Source organism: Babylonia areolata, chromosome 19, assembly GCF_041734735.1.
Source record: "Babylonia areolata isolate BAREFJ2019XMU chromosome 19, ASM4173473v1, whole genome shotgun sequence".
NCBI lineage: Eukaryota > Metazoa > Mollusca > Gastropoda > Neogastropoda > Buccinidae > Babylonia > Babylonia areolata.
This window is the reverse complement of record NC_134894.1, coordinates 6,516,942-6,537,346: the sequence shown is the minus strand read 5'-3', so window position 1 is coordinate 6,537,346 and position 20,405 is coordinate 6,516,942. Positions and strand designations below refer to the sequence as shown.

The window sequence follows — 20,405 nt, the reverse complement described above, 5'->3', positions numbered from 1 at the left end:
CGAAGCGTACATGCTTGCGCTGACGAGTTATCTTGTTATATAAGCAGCCTAGGGGTTAATAGAAACTTAAAAGCACTTATAACGAGATTGGGGAAATTCAGTTTGCCTTGCCTGCTATTCATGAGCCAAAAAAATATAATCCTTGGATCCCAGTTAGGGCATGAAGGATAGACTTTTGATAAGAAAAAATGTGCATTGCATAGATTATTGAAGAAGGATAGACATTAGAAACATGTGTACAAGAATTATTCTGAACAGTCACAGTAACACATGGAATCGGTGATAACAAAGATAAGAGCATGTCACAAAACAACACACACACACACACACACACACACACACACACACCTACCGCTGCCACCTTTCAAGTTGTTAGTTTCCTTCTTTCTGCTTCTTCTTCTTTTCCAGTGACAATAAGTGAGTGAGTGAGTTCATCCGCACATTATAAAAACTAATGAATCCTTCAGCTATAACATTTTGTTTTTTAAACTTGATTTTGTTTTATCTATCAGTTATGTTTTGAATGTTAGTATCATTTTGTATGTGTACTATGCTATGTCACATATGAATCTAGAGCATGGGATCTGTTTGTGTGCCCTAAATCAGATTCAGAGAGTGCAGAATCGAACCCTCTACCAGCAGTATGCTTCCAAGAAAAATCATCTTGAGAAGCAGAACCAGGGGATAGAGAATGAGAAAACCCTGTGGCATGGAACAGGACCTGAGGCCATTGAAAACATCAACAACTATGGCTTCAACCGCAGCTATTGTGGCAAAAATGGTGAGCTTTTTTGGTTTGGTTTTATTTCAGTTCCTACAATTTTTTTTTTCTTTTTTTTTTCTGTTTGCTTGATAATTCATGTGCTAAATGATATCCATGCCTTCATTTACTGTCTTGCTTGTGGCATGTTAGTTGCTGTATGGAGTGTTCAATAAGCTTTTATTGTGAGCAGTGTATTCATTTATTTATCATTTTTCTTTTTATAATGAAATATCCAAACCAGATACACACGATGAAGACCAGAAAAAGGAAGTGAGGTAACACAAACTTGCCTCGACAGGTTAAACGAAAAGACAAAGGCCCATGTGTTTGAAAAAAAAGGAAGAAAACAAAAGCTCAGGGAGGTACCAACCTTTTAAGGCATGAGAAAACATAGGATGTGCAAAATTACTTCACACATTCAAGCAGAGGAATACTACTGGTGCAGTGCTGGCCTTGTGGTAAATCATCTGCCTAGGAAGGAGATAGTCTGAGCACCCAGGTTCTTCTTCTTCTTCTTCTTCTTCTTCTTCTTCTGCGTTCATGGGCTGCAAATCCCACGTTCACTCATATGTACACGAGTGGGCTTTTACGTGTATAACCGTTTTTACCCCGCCATGTAGGCAGCCATACTCCATTTTCGGGAGTGTACATGCTGGGTATGTTCTTGTTTCCATAATCCACCGAACGCTGACATGGATTACAGGATCTTTAACGTGCGTATTTGATCTTCTGCTTGCATATACACATGAAGGGGGTTCAGGCACTAGCAGGTCTGCACTTATGTTGACCTGGGAGATCGTAAAAATCTCCACCCTTTACCCACCAGGCGCCGTCACCGTGATTCGAACCCGGGACCCTCAGATTGACAGTCCAACGCTTTAACCACTTGGCTATTGCGCCCGTCAGCACCCAGGTTCGAATCCCACTCACATCTGTTTTTTCTTCCACTCCATAAGACCTTGAGTGGTGGTCAGGACAGTAGTCATTTGGATGATATTATAAACTGAGGTCCCACTTGTAGGCACTTAGCACATGCAAAAGAACTCACAACAACAAAAAAGGTTGTCCCTGGCAAAATTTGGTAGAAAAACACACTTTGACTGGAAAACAAATACACCTGCAGGCAGAAAAAAAAAAAAAAAAAAAAAATATATATATATATATATATATATATATGGGTGTCACTGCACTGTTGCAACATGCTCTCACTGTATTTGTATTTGTATTTCTTTTTATCACAACAGATTTCTTTGTGTGAAATTCGGACTGCTCTCCCGAGGGAGAGCGCACCACTACACTACAGCGCCACCCTTTTTTTTTTTTTTTCCTGCGTGCACTTTTATTTTGTTTGTCCTATCGAAGTGGATTTTTCTACAGAATTTTGCCAGGAACAACCCTTTCGTTGCCATGGGTTCTTTTACGTGCGCCAAGTGCATGCTGCACACAAGACCTGGGTTTATCGTCTCATCTGAATGACTAGCATCCAGACCACCACTCAAGATCTAGTGGAGGGGGAGAAAATACCAGCAGCTGAGCCGTGACTCGAACCAGCGCGCTCAGATTCTCTCACTTCCTTGGCCGACGTGTTACCTCTAGTCCATCACTCCACTGTGGAGAGCAGCCTGAAATTCACATAGTGAAATCTGTTGTGAGGAAAAGTGATACAGTACAATGCTATGAGACATCAGTTCAAGCCTACCACCCACACCCGCCAAAGTTCTTTGACTTATTGTGTACAGTCTGTTTCAGCACCTGTGTATAGGCAAGGCATGTACTTTGTGGCAAATTCTCACTGTTCCACAATTTTTTATCACGCAGTGTGTTTCAGCAGCTGTGTACGGGCAGGACATGTATTTAGCCGTGAACTCACACCACAATGATTTATTGTGCACAATCTGTTTCAGCGACTGTGTATGGGGAGGGTGTGTACTTTGCTGTGGAGTCACACTACTCCACACACAGCACATATTCCCCGTCGGACCCCAAGGACACTTCCGGTAAACGCTATATTTACCAGTGCAAGGTTCTGGTGGGTCATGCAGTGCAAGGGACGCGTGACCTGAGGGTACTACCTCCGAGGGAGGGCTCAATCCTGTATGACTCGGCCATTGACAAACTGACCAACGCCCGTATGTATGTCATCTTCAACGACACACAAGCATATCCCGAGTATTTGATCACCTTCACGTGAAAGCAGGAAGAGAAGTGAATGAACTGGTTCAGAGTTCAGAGCCATGGAAGTCTGGAAAAGTCTTGGAAAAATGGGAGAACCATTTCCAGGGCTGGAAAAATCTTTGGGAAACAATTATTTACTTGTCAGGGTTGGCAAAAAGACTTGAAATTTTGATAAAACCATTGACCAACACCATTCAACAAAGTGTCAAATGCTTTAAAAAAATAAATAAATAAATAAAATAAAAACAGAGATAGAGAAAATGTTCAAAATTTAGCATTGATACCAGGATATCTGCCAATCTCTTTCGTCAATGTGCAGCAGACGTTTTTTCTCTTTTTTTTCTTTTTTAAAAAATTCCATGTGGCTTTTTGTTTGGTATGGAACATTTTCAGTTTGGTCTGGAGAAGGTCCGGGAAAAGTGTGGAATTTTGCATGATCACACCGGTGGCAACCCTGGTTCAATGATTATTTTTGCACTCATTCAGTTGCTCATGGTCAGGGAGTTGGAGTCTGGTGTTGTGGGTTCCTTATGGCACTTTTAATTTTTATTGTTGTTGTTGGTTTTTGCTGTTGTTGGTTTTTGCTGCGGGTTTTTTGGTTGTTTTTCTTCTTTTGTTTTTGGTTTTTTGTTTTCTTTTTTGTTTCTTGTTGTTTTTTCGAAGTGAGAGTGCTGGTCAGCTTCTTTATATTGAAGAAATGATTTATGCATTTTGTAGAAACTTTTTTTTTTTTTTTTTTTTTTTTTAAGTTTCAGAAGGTTTCCATTTGTTAACACTTGATTGTGAAACATTTTATGAAAAATCATTGGTACTAATAGGATAGCGACTCACCTGAGTGATTTTGTGTGTCTGTTTTCATGTCCATTAATCTTGTATCTGTAAACGCAAAATGTATGCAGTTTTGTGAGCACAAATTTTCTTTCTTTCCTCTCCCTTTTCCAGTGTTGCCATAGCATTGCTTGCACAGCACTCCTATTCAGCATAGTTTGTATTGCAAAATCATTACAGAAACTGGAAGCAGAAATCTACCATTTCTTTCTTTTCCATGAATGAAAAGATTGTTTTGGTTACTTTTTTTCCTTTTTTTTCCCTTTCCTATTATATTTATTCTGATAATCTTTGTTTAGATATCTTTTTGGTTGTTGTTTTTGCATGAATGGACCACATATGATTATTTTAGACCATATCAGATAAATACAAGCTCAAAGTAATAAAATAAATAAATAAATAAAGAATTGAAAACAAGTATGTTTGCTTCCAAGCTCAGAAAAGTGAGATGTTGTGCAAGTTCCCACTGTCATTCTGTTCCTCTCTTTGTATCCACATAAGTTTTTGGATTTTTAGATATTATATGAGCATGTTGTGTTTTGACTGATGTGATGCAGATCAGGATTTTTTTTTTTTTTTTTTCATACCAAAGCAGATTATGTTGTAGTGTAGATGGACCAGTCCGCACACTTTGACACAATCTTGAAACTGAAACTTGTTTTTATCTTTGGTGTGTGGGTCATTCCCCCATTTTTTTTTATGCTTGTTCTATGTTTCACACACACACACACGCGCATGTGCACGCGCACGCACACACACACACACACACATACACACACAAAACTTATAATTTCTAAGCAATATAAGCAATACACAGCAGTGTCCTGAAGGTACTGCTGAAGTAGCCATATCTGAATCCTCTCATCTGGGAGTTTTATTCCCAGAAATGAGTAGAGTTCGCTTGGGGGGCCTGCATTTTGGGGCATACAGTTTTCGTCTTTTATGAAAGGTGAATGGACGTTGAACTGGAGAACACGTGTGTAGTTCTGTGGTGTATTTTTGGCTTGCCCCAGCACTGTCCAGTTTTAATGGTCGATACGTCACTGCTACAGTCAGTGAACATTATTACTTTGTTGTTGTTTTATGCTGTTCATTTTATACTGTTGTTTCTTAAACACTTTTTTTTAACAATTTTTTTTATGCTTGTTCTATGTTTCACACACGCACGCACACGCATGTGCACGCGCGCGCACACACACGCACACACACACACACACACAACTTATAATTTCTGAACCTTATACCTGTTTTTTCTTGCTGCTAAAAATGAAATGATCCATTGTTGGCTGTGACATAGATAGCCAGTTTGACTAAACATTTGGAACAATAACCACTTTAATGGCATATTCTTTGACTGTTTATTATCTGTCTGTCTGAGAATTCAGTAGTCAAATGATGGCAATGGAAGCAATGGTAAGTGCACTCCATTGTTTTATAACAGTTCTGAAATATTTTATCAGTGGAGCAGTTGTCAGGTGTAAAGCAAAAGGGTCAGGGAGTGATGTTTATTTGCTTTTTGACAAGGTGTTCTTTGATCCACACACAACTATTATGTTTATTTCATGCCAGTCTTTTTACCTGTAAGTGTTAACAGATTTATAGCGGACATTACAAATGCATTCAAAGGTGTTTTTGCCATTCTGAAGAAAACAAATAGAGTCATTTCTGGTCCAGACTAAACAAAAGATACAGGTGAAAAAAAAAAAGAAAAAGATTTCTTTGGTTATGAATATTCAGAAATAAAAACAGTAATTTCTGTTATTATGAATATTAAGAAATTAAAAAGAAAAGAAAAAAAGCATTCCATTTTGGCTCATCTACTGAACAATGAAGTCAGATGAGCAAGCAAGACAATCTGAAATTGCATATGTGTCTGATTGTAAGCTATGCATTTCAGATTGTGCTTAATGCTGAAAATGTGTTTACTTATTGTGCTTAATGCTTCATCTCCTTCTGGCTGTTGCATGTTGTTTTGTTTTTTTAAGTAATTGTAGCTGCAGTTGAAATAGTATTTCAAACAATTATGGATTTTTTTTTCTAATCTTTACTCTATTGATTTTTGCCCAGTGTCGTTGCTTAATATTTTTCCTTCTTTCTTTTAATGTCTTAAGTGTAAACTTATTTGTAGCATAAATAACAAACATATACACCGATATTTTTGCCATTCTGCACTGTGTATTGCTTATTTTCTTTTCCTTTTTCAACAGTTTGATGATATAATGGAATTTTTGTGAAGCGTAATATTGTCTATACTATTATATAGCCGTGATTGATATTTTGAATAAAACAGAATGCAGAAATTTGTTCACTTAGTTGAGTGTAACAATGCTTACTAGTACTATTATTCAGTTATAAACGACATTCTGGGTAACCAGAATGCAGACATTTTAAGACATGTGACTAAGTAGCAAGAGGAGACTGAAAGGTTGTGACAACAGCAATCACCATGCATGGACTCTGTAAGTAAAAAATATATATATTCCCGAAGTAATGTCTGAACTGTTTTTATATTCTTTGTGTATACGCACGCAGATCAAATGTGCATGTTAAAGATCCTGTAATCCATGTCAGCATTCGGTGGGTTATGGAAACAAGAACACACCCAGCATGCACACCCCCAAAAACGGAGCATGGCTGCCTACATGGTGGGGTAAATAAAAAAAGGGTCATACACATGAAATGTTACATGTCTGTCTGAGTGTGTTTGTGTGCGTGCCTGAAATCTGATCGAATGACACAGGAAACGAATGATGAGTGCCCAGTGGTAGCCGTCAGTCAGGTTTACCCAGGTCAGCAGCCTGTTGTGTAAATGAACCCGTGTTTGTAAAGCACCAGAGCTTGGTCTCCGACCGAGGATAGGCACTATGTAAGTATCCATATCAATCAATATATACTTAGATGCTCACACATCATGTGACATACAAGTCCATGTGTGTTAACAACGTTGTTAACCCCTTGTCAAGCATTAATGGAAAGTCAGATTTGTAACATTTTAATCACGTCTTTGAATGAAAAAAGTAACAAATGTGTGATGTTGGAAGCCTTATCTTCCTGAAACCTATAAGAAGAAATTCATTTTTGTGGAACAAGTTATCCTCTCAAGTGTTCCAGGATTGACGTTTCCATCCCCTTCCAGTGTGCAAAAAAGTGTCCCAGGACGGCAGTCTCTGTCTGTGTCATTGTAGGGATTTTCCTGTTGCCATATCATTAGTTTCATGTTAAATTGTCGTCATTGGATAGTGTGTTCATTTCCCTCTCAGAAAAGTAAAGGTTATAATATATGTATACTTTCATTTAGTAGTCTGCATGCTATATTTTTTTTCTTTCAATTTTTTTGCAATTGTTACCCTCCATGACCTAAAAATCCTTCGGCTAACAGTTGTTGCTGAACGTAAAATTGGCCCAGCACTGAAAGGATTAAGCATTCAAATTTCATTAAGTTCATAGTAAGTAGGTAAGTTTATAAACACAGATTTAGATACTGACATGTTTTAGAATCTTTCATTTTTGTTATACTGAACTATGCTTGACAGATTGTAGGACATTTTTTTTTTAGAATCCACCTTCTCCCACACATTTTACATAGAAAATGGTAAATAATGGGAATGCGCCAGAATAAGGATTATCTGAGATAATGTGTTGGAGTGGTTTTTGTTTTACAGTAAAACAAATTGAAAGGAGCAATTGTTTCTGAATAAAAGTTGCCATCTTCTTTCTAGTTCAATGCATTTTGTCATTCATTGTCTTGTTCATTCTGTCCATGTTTATTTCTGAGTATTTTTTTTTAATGAAGAATATATATATAAACGAAGATGAACACCTTGCAAAGATATATTCTGTGCATTTAAGTTGGGGTTGTGGTGCACTGAATCTAGAGGTAATCCAGAAAGAATCATGTCATGTCCCAAGATTATTTTGATGAAGACATGTCAGATGGGCCTTTTTTTTAGGATGATGCAAATAACCATTCATTATCATCAACACTAACAGGTACGAATGCATTATTTGAAAACACTGAATTAAATAATTTTAAGTCAATAAGCAGGAAGTGACATACAATCGGTTGTGAAAAAAGAATGTAAATGGTAGCTGAGAAATTTATTTTGCGCAATGCTTGCTTGTTTGTGTATCATGTTTGCGTTTTGTTTCAGAAAATAAAGTTGTAAGCTAATTTTCTTTCTTTTCTAAAAATAAAGTAGCTTGCATGTGTTGCAGTGGAAGAATGTTTGTCTCCAAAATTTAAAATTTACAACTGAAAAGGGTCAATCAAAATATTTGTAGCGCAACAAATCAAAATGTGTGCAACTGATGAAAGATTTTATTTTGTTGTATTTGTAATAATTCTGGACTTAAAAAAAAAAAATCCATGAAGGAAAAAACCACCATAAAACAAGTTTTTAGTTTTGTCCTCTTTATTCTCTTTCCAGTCTTGAAAACTGAAGTTATGAAAAAGAGCATGATAACATTAACAACAACCAATCACACAGAACTTTCCAAAAAAAAAAACAAACTTTTTTTTCTCTTTGAGGAAGTGTAGCACACATTAAACCCTGTTCAAAAGACTTATTAAAACAAGAAGGAAAAAAAAATCTGAAATGGAAGAAACATTTACACCATGTCAAAAACACGATGTAGATACTTAACACAATGATATAATGATAATAAATAATTTCAAACACCATTATCTTTGAAATAAGTGCTTACAAGTTTGCGTTTCTCTTTTTACACTTCATCTCTTCTCGTTTGCGAGATGGATACCAAAGTCTCAGTGATGAATGCAGCTGTACGTTGCAGGTCTTCTGCACAGCCGTAGAGCTTCTGAGTCACTGGATTTGGGTTGTGCCAGTACATGTTCCCAAGCACTTCATGGATGGGGCAGGACTGCAGCAGGAGACCTGTTGTCTGGCTGTCAGTCCCACTGGGGCACTGTGTTGAGTGACCTCTTTTTGCACTATAATCATGCCTTTTTTTATGTTCTTTTTTTGTTAAAAAGAGAGAAAATCGACCATTTTGATACAATAACAAATAATGTAACTGTATGACAGTAAATGTGTGTAAGACTTAAACTGCTAATACAGCAAATATGACCAAGTCTTTTCAATAACAAACAATAAAAAATAAAAAGTTCCTCATACTACCTTTATATTAAATATGTCACCAGAGCAAAATGAAATTAATGATCTCAAAGCATCTCCTTTCACGCATTACTGACAGAAAAAGAAAAAGGAAGAAAAAATAAACCACCAAAAAGACAATGAAAACAAATGATGACTTACACTTTTAGTATTTCTTCACACACCAGTGTTACATTCATTCCAGATTACAAAGACAAGAAACTGTACACACTACAATAAAGATTAAAAAGAATCATGGCATCAAGTTCTCCAGATTTTTGTTTCTTTGTTTTTTGTTGTTGTTTTTTTGCTCCTACAAATCAGAAGCAACAAGTAAGTTCTTGAAAAAAAACAGCAGGGGGGCACATTGTCTTGAGGAAAGAACAGAGCAGCCGAGACAACTGAGGAAAGTGAAGAGAAAGAGAAGAGTTGGATAAAACAGCAAGACAACTGAAGGAAACTTGAATCAGAAGACACAGTTGTGCATTTTCAAGTCAGGAGGCAGACCTATTTCAACTGTTACCTCAATTGTTGTGGTCAGAGATCAATACAGTAGAAACACTGAAGATAATGAAGACAATGAAATGAAAAGTGTCAGTATTAAAAAAAATAAATAAATAATCTACACACAAAAAACAACAAACAACTCATCTTCTCAACTGAACATGATTCTGAATGCACTTGAACGTAACACTCAAGACACAGAACAGCAATTCCAATCCAATATTTATCAACTCTTACACGCACATCATCATGCGAGTCCCACAGACACCACCCAACCATGAATCACACCAGTTTCTTGGCTATGAAGAAGCTTTTCATGTGTAAACTCTGCCACATCCCTATCACCACCAAGGCAGACACCTGGATGATGGACCACCAGAACACACGCTGGTTCGTGCTTTCACTGGTGTAGCGGAAACGCTCCTCTCGAACCTGCAAAAGTGTCGTCGCTGCAGCCTCTGTGACCAGGACTTCAACTCCGGACTTAAAACACTTTCTTTGCTTCTTTTTCTCTCTTTGAATATTACTCAAATTATAACTTCTCTTCTTTTCATTTTTCTTTGAATCAGTGCATATTTCTTGAATCAGTGCATTTTCACACCCATGACATTAACAGTAATAGCTTATAGGTTATCTGCTGATGTCATTTAGATATTCTCCAGAAAACAGTACAGAAATGAAACAAAAGGTAGCATCTACACAATTTTACATGCAACAAATCGAGCATTTTTTTATTATTTTTTTTTTTAGCTTTCTTGTTTTCTCATCTCATTACAGACCTCTTGGGCAAGTGATCTATCTCTATTGAAAAGTCAGATCATGTGGAAGATGTGATTTCCAAACCACAAAACACAAAATATATCAGGAAACCATTGATGAATACATCATCCCAGTGAATACAAAATGAACATCACAAATGAATCGCTCACATCACAGTTGACATTTCACATCTGATCTCTGTTTCAACGTGCATTTACTCTCCTCACTCAAACTGTTTAAGATAAGACAAGCGGGAATAGGACAAGCGGGAAGGAGAAGAGAGAGACAGCAAGGGATATAGCACATTTCATTAACTCCTTTAAGGAGTTCGTGAAAACACAAGTACACACAAGAATACAAAAGATATATATATATCAGTTCATCATTTACAGCACCTGAAGTCAATTACAAATAACTGTTCCCTTCTCATCAAGATTCTTCTCACTACCACTAATCTGCACAAAGCCAAAAACTTCTAATTATCTAAAGCACTATTCCTCAAACCAACACATAACCATCCCCAACAAGCTACTTCAGACATAACAGCACAAACATCACCACACACTCAGGTGCACATACATTTTCAAGGCTGAACAGTAAAACATGGGGAAGGAGAGCTGGGAGTGAGGTGCAGGGAGGAGGAGTGACCATAGGTTCAGGAGAGAAGCAAGGGAGAGGCAAGAAGGTGAGAGGTCGCTGCCATGGGGGAATCAGACCAATTTCTTGGCCTGAAAGAAGCTCTTGAGGTGCTGCATTTGCCAGAAGCCAGTGAGGAGCAGGATGAGGGTCTGTGCAATGGACCACCACAGCACACGCTGGTTGGTGCTTTCACTCGTCTGCCGGAAGCGCTCTTCTCGGAACTGAAAAGCATGCAGTCTTATGTTAGTCGTGTTACTTGAAAGTTTAATGTCACAAGCAGTGGCAGGATTGGCTCTGAAATGCACTAAAAAGGCTTATGTCACTATGTCACAGAGGGCACTGTCATAGTACCTGCATGAATGGTACATAAATACCAGGTCCACCATTGTAAAAAAATTACTATAAACCCATCCATACTTCTTACATCACTAACTTCACACCTCACATTTCAATCTCCCTTATTATATTTCATTTGCCTTTCATCTAACCTAATGACACCCACACACATGCATGCACACACACACGCACACACTCAAGTCAACAGCAATAGTACATGTAATAATATTGACTGTTTGTGTTACAATTTGAAATCTAAATCAATGGTGTGGCTGAGTTGACTCACAGCTCGCAGTATTTTGAAAATAATAAATAAATAAATAGTTAAACAGACAACATTAGCCTCTTCAGTGTCCAGTATCATTTGGCTTGTGCTTCCTATTTGCTGGGTGTTTTTTTGTTGTTAAGTGTGATAAGTAACAAAAAAAATCTAATATGTAAACTATTGTAAGAAAGTATGCAAAACACATACTTTCTGAAAGGAAAATGAACAGACTGACTATTCATTTCTAATAATTTGATGCTTATTAAATACACTGGGTGGCAATGTGTGAACCATTAATGTGAGATAAAGAAAATTCACATTTATACTATAGATCATAAAAGCAGCAGAAATGAGCCTGGAAAATACATACAAACTAAAAACTAAATGTGTCACCATGCCTTATGCACACGAGTCATGAATTATTTCCTGTATTCTATACATATTCAGCCATCATTCACTCATAGTTTCTTGGCAACTTCAACAGAAATACATGTACACATACATGTCCTTCAACTGCCATGCCTGCCTGTGCCACGCCCACTCACTTCATGCTAACTTTCTGACAATATCAGTCTTTAACAATGACCCATTTAGCACACAGTGCAGAGGAGTGAGTACCATTTATAATTTCACCAGCAGGTGACTGCTGATCCCCATATATGATCAATGCGAACCTGTTTCACGAAAGCCACACAGGAGAGATGTTTCACATCTCGTAAGAACTTGTTCCAACCGACCCCTTAATCACTCCCTCCCTGCCCTGAATGAGTGTACAGTGTTCTCCTCCTTTTCTGGTTCTGCAACTACTCCCACTCTCTCCACTCTCTGCAAATCGTCACCCTCACTGATTTTTCACGCTCCGCACACTATCAATTTGATGTTCATGTCATGAAATATTTGGTTTCCAAAGAAATTTGCATCTAAAATAGCAGTAGTCTTTCTTTGGACTGAACTGATTGCCAACATTTTATTAGGTTATTAAATGTTTACTAAAAAAATAAATAAATAAATAAAAAAATCCTAGAAGTAGAAATGACTCAACAGTTTTTCCCTTAAAATCAGTTGACTGATTTTTTCCCTTCAATGCGGAGTTGGGGTGCAGGATGTACATGGTAGTGAATAACAAAGATACAACTAGGATACAAACAAAATGCAGTATAAACATACAAATGAAAAAAAAAACATTGAAAAAGCTGGTTACATGGGTGGGGACTGATGTCATACTGAACAGAAACATTTGCAGCCTAGTCCAAGGATCAATTAACCGAAGGGAATACCCAAAGTAAAATAAACCATAAAATTTATCAAAGAAAACAAACAAATAAAAAAAAACAAAAAAACAGGCAAAAATGCCAATACAATAAATGTTACAGAAATATCTCCCACCCATGTAGCCAGATAACAATGGAGGCAAAAGGAGAACAGGGTGTGGGGTGGTGGTGAGGGGTTGCAGGGGTATCAATCAAGGGTACCACACTGGGTTCCCACTGATGTGACCAAACAAAATACAGTGCTTTTTCCAGACCTTTTCCAGACCAGACTGACAAATTTTCCATACCAAATTTAAAAAAAAAAAAAAAACAACTAAAAAACAACTGAACAAACAATTCATCTGCAACAAAGCTGATGAAACAGATCAGCGGATTTCCCTGTAGCAATGCTTGATTTTCTCCTCTTTATTATTTGTTTTTTTAATCTATAAAAAATTCATTAAGCTCTTTGTTGAATGGTACAAGTCAAGGGTTTTATCAACATGATTCCTAGATTTTTCCAGATCCTAACAGGCAAAATATCCCCCTTCCCGCTCCCCCCACCCCCAAAGACATTTCCCACCCTTGAAATGGTCCTTTCAACTTACTCCCAATACTTTTCCAGCCCTGGAAATGGTTCTCTCCTTCTTGCAAGACCTTTCCGGCCATGGTTCTCTCATTTTTCAAAGACTTTCCAAGACTTCAGTGACTATGAGCTCGAACCCTGGTACCCACCCTCTGATAGTTCTGCTCCTTGGTGATCTGTTCCACCTGGTCCAGCAGCTGTCGGATGCGCAGCTGCAACTCACTCAGCTTGTCCTTGGCCTGCACCTGCTGGTAGTCCACAGCATGCTCTCCCACCGATATGTCCAGATGAACGCGCTGGAATTCAAAAGGGGGAAAACATGTAAAAAGACCAGAAAAAGGATTCCTCCTCCCTTGGCAAAAGGATTTTTTTTTTAACCTAAAAATATGTTTAATCTAACATACTTTACATTAACTACTGGTGCAGACTCCAGCTGGTATTTAAATATATATTACCTGCCTTGTGCGTGCCCACTGATATTTCCGCCATGTTCTCAGAAATCACACTAAAAATAAGAGGTGTGTGTGTGTGTTAATGGGTCTGCAACATGTATACATGCATGTGCACACACACACACACACACACACAATCATCCAGCAATACACACCCTCACACACAGTGAGACACACGCACACACACACACTTTTACATACCAATATATATTCCCCACTCTTCTCCTACCCACACACACACACACACAAAATGTCTCCCACTATCCCATCTCCCCACTGTCCTTCCCAAACACACTCCCTCTCTCACACACAAAATGCTCCTTGCTTCCCCCCCTCGCCCCTCCCCCACCCTGAACATAAGACACAAGCGTAAACCAAACCCTACCAGCTGTCCAGCATACAGCCAAGCTGTGGAGTTGGAGTTGAGGCAGATGATGTGTTCACCAGCAGAGTGAGACGTGAAAGTGAAGCGACCTTCTGCTGCGTAGGTCTGTTCACACACAGCAGACACCCAGTGTGATGATACATGTGTATGTGTGGACAGATTATTTACAAATAAATTCACCTAAGTGCAGAAGAATTCAGTATGTACAACACACACATTCCAATACAATAAAAAAAATTAAAAAAAACAAAACAAAGACATACCCTTTTCAATCCTGAAAATTTAGTTAATAGCACTAACTTTAATGATGTGCATTTTTCTTTTTCTTTTTAAACAGACATTTTTACAGTCCTTTAAAGAAACATTCTCCTCATATAGCGGTAATCCAATATTCAAATATTACTTAATGAGTGATATTTATATACATATCATATAATATACAATTAAAGTGGATGTATCAATATCATTGAAACATTTGTTCAAATCTGCTAACATTAGTAACAACTGAACAAACACATAAATGTTTATCTATCATTATATTTATCTGTTCACTATATATAACACTGTGTTAGTGAATTTCAGTCACAGCAGTCTCTAATACATATCTTATTATTAAAGCTTAATTCATGAATAACAACTGACGCTGTGTGACAGTATCATTATCAATCTTTTTAATGCTTTGTCATTTCATCAACGCTTACAAGTTACAGGAATCAAACAAACCACTTGATAACAGTGACTGTGAAAGAAGATCATGATGCCTCCACAGCCTATGAGATTATTTTCTATATTTGCTCTATGATATGATTATTTAGAAAAGCAGGTTCTAAAAAACATGCAAATTTTTATCATATTTGACAACTTATTCATAATGATCAGCAACTGTATGATATATACATTTTCTCAAGAGTAATGATCATGGAAACGGATGCATGCAGACAATAACAAACCTAATTGTGCTGCATGCAAATGCAATCAATAACAAACCTATTTCTGCTGCATGTAAACAATATTCATGCCGCATGCAATCTATCATGCTGGCTCCAGGTCTTATTCTTATCTCAACGTCTTCTGGTACATATTATTAGTTATTACACAAAACAGGATGGAATTTTTGCACAGTGATTTCAATCATGAAGCTCACAGATATGGAACATAAAATCATTCCAAAGCGATCACCCTCTTAGTCAAAGTTGTGTCAGTTTAAGGAATCAGTATCATACTATCAATTATTATGACTAAATGCACTGCCCCATCCCCCCCATCTCAAAGCCAAACCGATCAAGCCACCACTCACCCTAGACAAAACCACCTTATCGGACGGGTCCTTCACCTCTACATACATACCAATCCCAGAAGTGACTGGCATGTAATCGTTTGCATTCTTATCAAATGCTTGCACTTTATAGTTTCCTGAAACCAGCAAAACCGTTCAATGAGTATCCATGAAGCATTAGAAAGCACAAGGATGGCTGGTGCCTTGTTACTGCCCTTGCGCTGATCAGCAGAAATTTATACAGTACATGCTCTTGTTGCCACTGCTTCAGCAGAAATGCACTGTGCATGTCTTCTTCATGTCTTGTTGGCACTGTATCCTCAGCATTTTGTACAACAGAAGTATGTGTCCTGTTAATGCCTCTTCACCAGCACAACCACATGTCAAATGCCCTGGGTTAGAAGCTGAATTCCACATCAAAAAGCAGAAGAGGATGATAATGCCCACTTGTGTTTGAATAATTTTTAACAATGCAGCAAAATGTGTGTACAGATTCTCTCGTGGAAACTTAAAAATGAAACCCATTTTCAGCTGAACAGTTCACTACCATGCATCTGTCCAGTTTCTTTTGCCACTTTTGTCATTCTTGTTTCATGTACCAGTAATGTTTCATCAAAAAGTTCCCAACTACTCCAGTCTTTTCGTTTTCAAGTTAGTTTCAAAGTGTATTCCTCAATGTAACCACCCTGCATTTTCATTTTAAATGAATTTTGGAAGCACTCACACTTTGTAATGTTCTGGAATATATAGAGAAAGGGCATGAAGACCTAATCTACTTCAGATGTGGAACACTGAAAAAGATATTCCGAGACCATCCATAAACAGTTACAATCCAATGCTTTCCCTGCTGAAAAGAAACTGTGTGATGCTTGATATTCACATGACCACTATGGCCACTATCCAGTCCCACCTGAAGTGATGAGAGCAACTGCTGTGTGTCAGATATTTTCTCTTTTTTTTTCTGAGTGAATAACCAGTTTCATGACCTTCACTTTTGTATGTAGTTTGAAGTGCAAATAATTTCAACAATCAATCAGGAGCTCTGACAAACCTTGACAAGGTAATCTCATTTATCTCATTCTGACCATGACGTTTTGAACTTGCCATAAAATTATAAATCAAAAACCAGAAGCCCCAACACCTAGGTGATGACACAGGAATGTTAATGGCAAAATGAGAAACGAATTAGTGTGAGGTAATATAGACACCAACATGTATGATGTCTGTATCATGCAAACACACAGGTTCCTGCCAAACAGTACATACAGTGCCATGCCAAATATTACAACAACCACATGTACAGTAAATATAGAAGACAACAATCATCAGTGACAACATTTTGATGATGCACATGCTGGGGTGTTGCCACTGGGATGAACATCAGGAAACATGCAACACTCTTTGACCCCTTCCTTTTTCATGAGCACTGCCACGGGGACACAGACATGCACATGGATCCAACAGACATGCAAGGCTTCATGCAGGGGAATATGGTAGAATGATGATTTCAATAAAATCTGAAACTTCAGGTAGCTATATTATTAAATTCACTTCCTCTTTTCCTAAATGTAAACTGGAAATAAAACTATATTCTGTTATCATGACTTGTCTTAATAATTTACGTTAATCAGTATTTATCTTATTTTCTTAAAAATCAGAATGGCCGCTCTGCTGACACCAAAGTGTAACAATCAGCAGCATTTTTTTTTTTCCATATAATTATGCTGATTGCACTTGCTCATGTGATTTTCACCGCTAACTGTAGTGATAAAATCTTGTGAAAATGTAATACTCATACAGCATACTTAATAACCTGTAACATGAAAGAATGGCAATGCACCAAATGAAGTATACTGTATTCTGGTGACAAAAAGCACTTTTGACTATCAAGAGCAAATTACATCAACGATATCCTCTGAATATGATAAAGTCTTGTATGGGAAGCATGAGATTGCTTCACAACCTGACCAAACAGATCATTTTTCTGGTCAACCAACTAACCTTCGGATGACCTTGTTTTACGGATGTTAAGTCAATAAGTGTATACAAAAAAAAAAAAAAAAAAAAAAAAAAAAAATTATATATATATATATATATATATATATATATATCATAATATGCTTTGAAAACTGGATACCAAATTTTTACCAAACACAATTTACTACCAACAATCTGGACAAATTCAATATAATTAAACTTTTATAAAAAAAAATTTTAAAATCTTTTACCTTGAATACTGGTTGAAAACCAAACTCTTTTTTTTTTAATTCTTTTTCTTTGAGTTTGAGTCTTTGACTATCATGTTAAGGAGACTTCATATCTATGTCATTTTATAATAGATAGATCTATGAAAGATCTATCAGGATGTATACCATGTGTAAAGAAACCAGGAGAGGTATATCCAGTTGCTCTTAGTTTTTTTTTGTTGCAGTTGTGTCAAATCCACCCCCATCCCTCTCCCACCCCCCATTTAAAATACTAGCATGCAAAAATCAAGCGAATGCACAAGAATATGACAGCATCAGTCAGCTTGTTTCAACCAGCAAGCATTCATGCAGGATGGAGGGTACATGTATACGTAAGTGTGTCAACTGGGAAACACTTTGTATAGTCTGGACACCACTCCCTGGCATGCTGCACAAGCCAAGTGGTGACCCATGCAGGACCTTACCCTGGACAGCACCACCTTGTCGTCAGGGTCCCTAACCTCCACATGCATGCCCAGACCATGCATGGTGGGCACAAAATCGTTTATGTTCTTATCAAACATCTCCACTTTGTAATTGCCTGGAAACAAGAAACCATGTCATTTTATTTTTTTAACTGGTATTACAAATACATCATAAGGTATCATTTCAGTCATTGACAAGTTATGAGTAAAACAATTATGTTTAATCCACTTTGTAATTCACTGCTGGAAACAAGAAACCATGTCACAATTCTTAGAATTCTATTATTACAACTCTAGAGTAGATATCATTTGAGTCAATGACTATATTGTAAAGTAAAATCAAATACATTATACTACAGTGCAAATGTACGAACTTGTCCCTTTTTTAATAACTCACTCCAGCCAACTCATTCACCCTTAAAAATTAATAAATACATGTTTTTAAAATACCGAAACAAACAAAATAATAGAAACACATATAAAAAAAAACCATACTTAACCAAGTTGAAGTAACAAATTGTATATAATATATTCAGACAAGCATTAAAATTTAGAAAAATAAATAAACTAATAAACAAATAAAACTGTTTATGTAACCAAGATCAACTCACAACTGATTCTGTCAAATGTAATGTATCCATGGATGTTTTTGTGGTGCCCTATATATGATGTATCCCAACTAGTAACATGATACTCATAAGAATTAAAATCGTGATGTGCAAGCATTATCATGTCAATACTGTAATCCTTAAAAGTTAGCATTAATATTATAACAACACTTTAATACACACACACACACACACACATATATATATATATATATATATATATATATATATATATATATATATATATATATATATATATTACATACACACACACACACATATACATATATATATATATATATATATATATATATGTGTGTGTGTGTGTGTGTGTGTGTGTATGTAATATATACATATATATATATATATATATATATATATATATATATATATATATATATGTGTGTGTGTGTGTGTGTGTGTGTGTGTGTTTGATCAGAGATTATACACCTATTACAATTACCAATGGATAATTCAGGAGTTCAGTTCAGTTACTCAAGGTGTCACTCCCTTCAGACAAATCCATATATGCTACACCACATCTGCTAAGCAGATGCTTGACCAGCAGCGTAACCTAATGCTTTTAGTCAGGCCTTGAGGATGAGAAAAAAAGTGCACAGACAAATGAAGGTATGCCAACAGTACCTGGTGTTCCCAGGTAGTCACCCATCCAGGTACTAACCAGGCCAGACGTTGCTTAACTTCGTTGACTGGGCGAGAACCAGTGTTTTCAATGTGGTATGGCCATTGGTCAGTTTCAGGAACTAATAATAAGTAATATGTCTGCTGCCAAAATAGACTGAAAGAAAAGTACTTTCCTTAGGCTTAACCCACCAAGCACTTTCACTAGTTTCAGAGTATATAACATTTTACAAACTGAAGACCAACAGATTCATCAAAGGAAACTACAAGAATATTGAACATGGCTGTATCTCAGCCATGCTGAAAGAACTACAGCTTCCAAGCATGAAACAGAACTCCAACTCTCCTTAAAACAAGAGGCTCTGGGATCAGTGCCAGCCATACAACATATCCCATAAAACTTCAAAGTCAAAATTTTAAAAGTGAAAGAAAGTCCACAGATATAAATTATAATATTATAATCTCTCCTTTCAATCATTCAATTATCACAAGTATCAGCAGGTACAATCCAATATGTTATCATGAATTGCAGAACTTACTTCACATGAAATAATAAATAAATAATTAATCCTGTAAACAAAGCTATAGATGCATTCATAGTTTGGAGAGTCTAAGCTGCAAACTTGAAACTTTTGATGCTATGACCAGCTGCGAACAAACGGAATTCATGCTATATGTTCTCTGTTGACGTGTACTGACTCGCACTAAAGTAACTTCGTCCAAGGCTTAAACGTTCAAAGGAAGACATGTTTGCGGATAAATATGTTCAATATACAATACATAAAGAAATCTAGTAACAAACATAATCACAGCTCTAAGATTCAATGAAAGAACTGACAACCATGATCAAGATCATGTGAACTTGATGATCCCAGTAAACTCCGGAGAATGTTGCACACTGAAACCGTGTAACCTCAAAATCAATGAACATCACCAAATGCTTAAATTGTCTTACGTACCTACTACCATCGTCTCATCTGGTAATTCTTCAATAAAGCATTTTCTCTCTGTTTCTCCTATATGGAAATACAGAGCAGAAGCTGCAACGATCGTTGAGCAGAAGACGGTAAAGAACGTCCACGCCATGTTGCCGTTAGTGTCGGAAGTACTCGGTATGCCACGTCATTGGCTAAAACTCAAACAAGGGAAATA

At 36.9% G+C, this 20,405-nt stretch overlaps 2 protein-coding genes and 1 pseudogene across 4 annotated transcripts in view; 1 reads left to right on the top strand and 2 right to left on the bottom strand.

Annotated features, from left to right (window-relative positions):
• The window catches only part of LOC143293417 (protein mono-ADP-ribosyltransferase PARP14-like), a 58,040-nt gene extending 50,103 nt beyond the window's left edge, over positions 1 to 7,937 (top strand). The window contains exons 26-27 of the mRNA XM_076604262.1: positions 607 to 781; positions 2,668 to 7,937. Of these exons, the coding sequence (XP_076460377.1) occupies positions 607 to 781; positions 2,668 to 2,954 (462 nt within the window). The 3' untranslated portion in view covers positions 2,955 to 7,937. The remainder of the gene's footprint in view (positions 1 to 606; positions 782 to 2,667) is intronic.
• A 219-nt stretch (positions 7,938 to 8,156) lies between these two features.
• On the bottom strand, positions 8,157 to 20,365 carry LOC143293412 (transmembrane emp24 domain-containing protein eca-like). Of its 3 annotated transcripts, none has more exons than XM_076604257.1 (5): positions 20,213 to 20,365; positions 18,004 to 18,119; positions 14,057 to 14,161; positions 13,369 to 13,515; positions 8,157 to 9,816 (listed from the first exon to the last, which is right to left on the bottom strand). In XM_076604257.1, exons 1-5 carry the CDS (start codon positions 20,337 to 20,339, stop codon positions 9,667 to 9,669), a joined length of 645 nt encoding a protein of 214 aa, XP_076460372.1. In that variant the 5' UTR covers positions 20,340 to 20,365; the 3' UTR covers positions 8,157 to 9,666. The 3 variants fall into 3 exon arrangements, with proteins under 3 accessions (XP_076460372.1, XP_076460370.1, XP_076460371.1); XM_076604255.1 differs by having other exon boundaries at positions 9,753 to 11,003; XM_076604256.1 differs by lacking the exon at positions 18,004 to 18,119 and adding an exon at positions 15,354 to 15,469 and having other exon boundaries at positions 9,753 to 11,003.
• LOC143294413 (5S ribosomal RNA) lies at positions 19,245 to 19,363 on the bottom strand (annotated as a pseudogene).
• Positions 20,366 to 20,405: the final 40 nt, after the last annotated feature.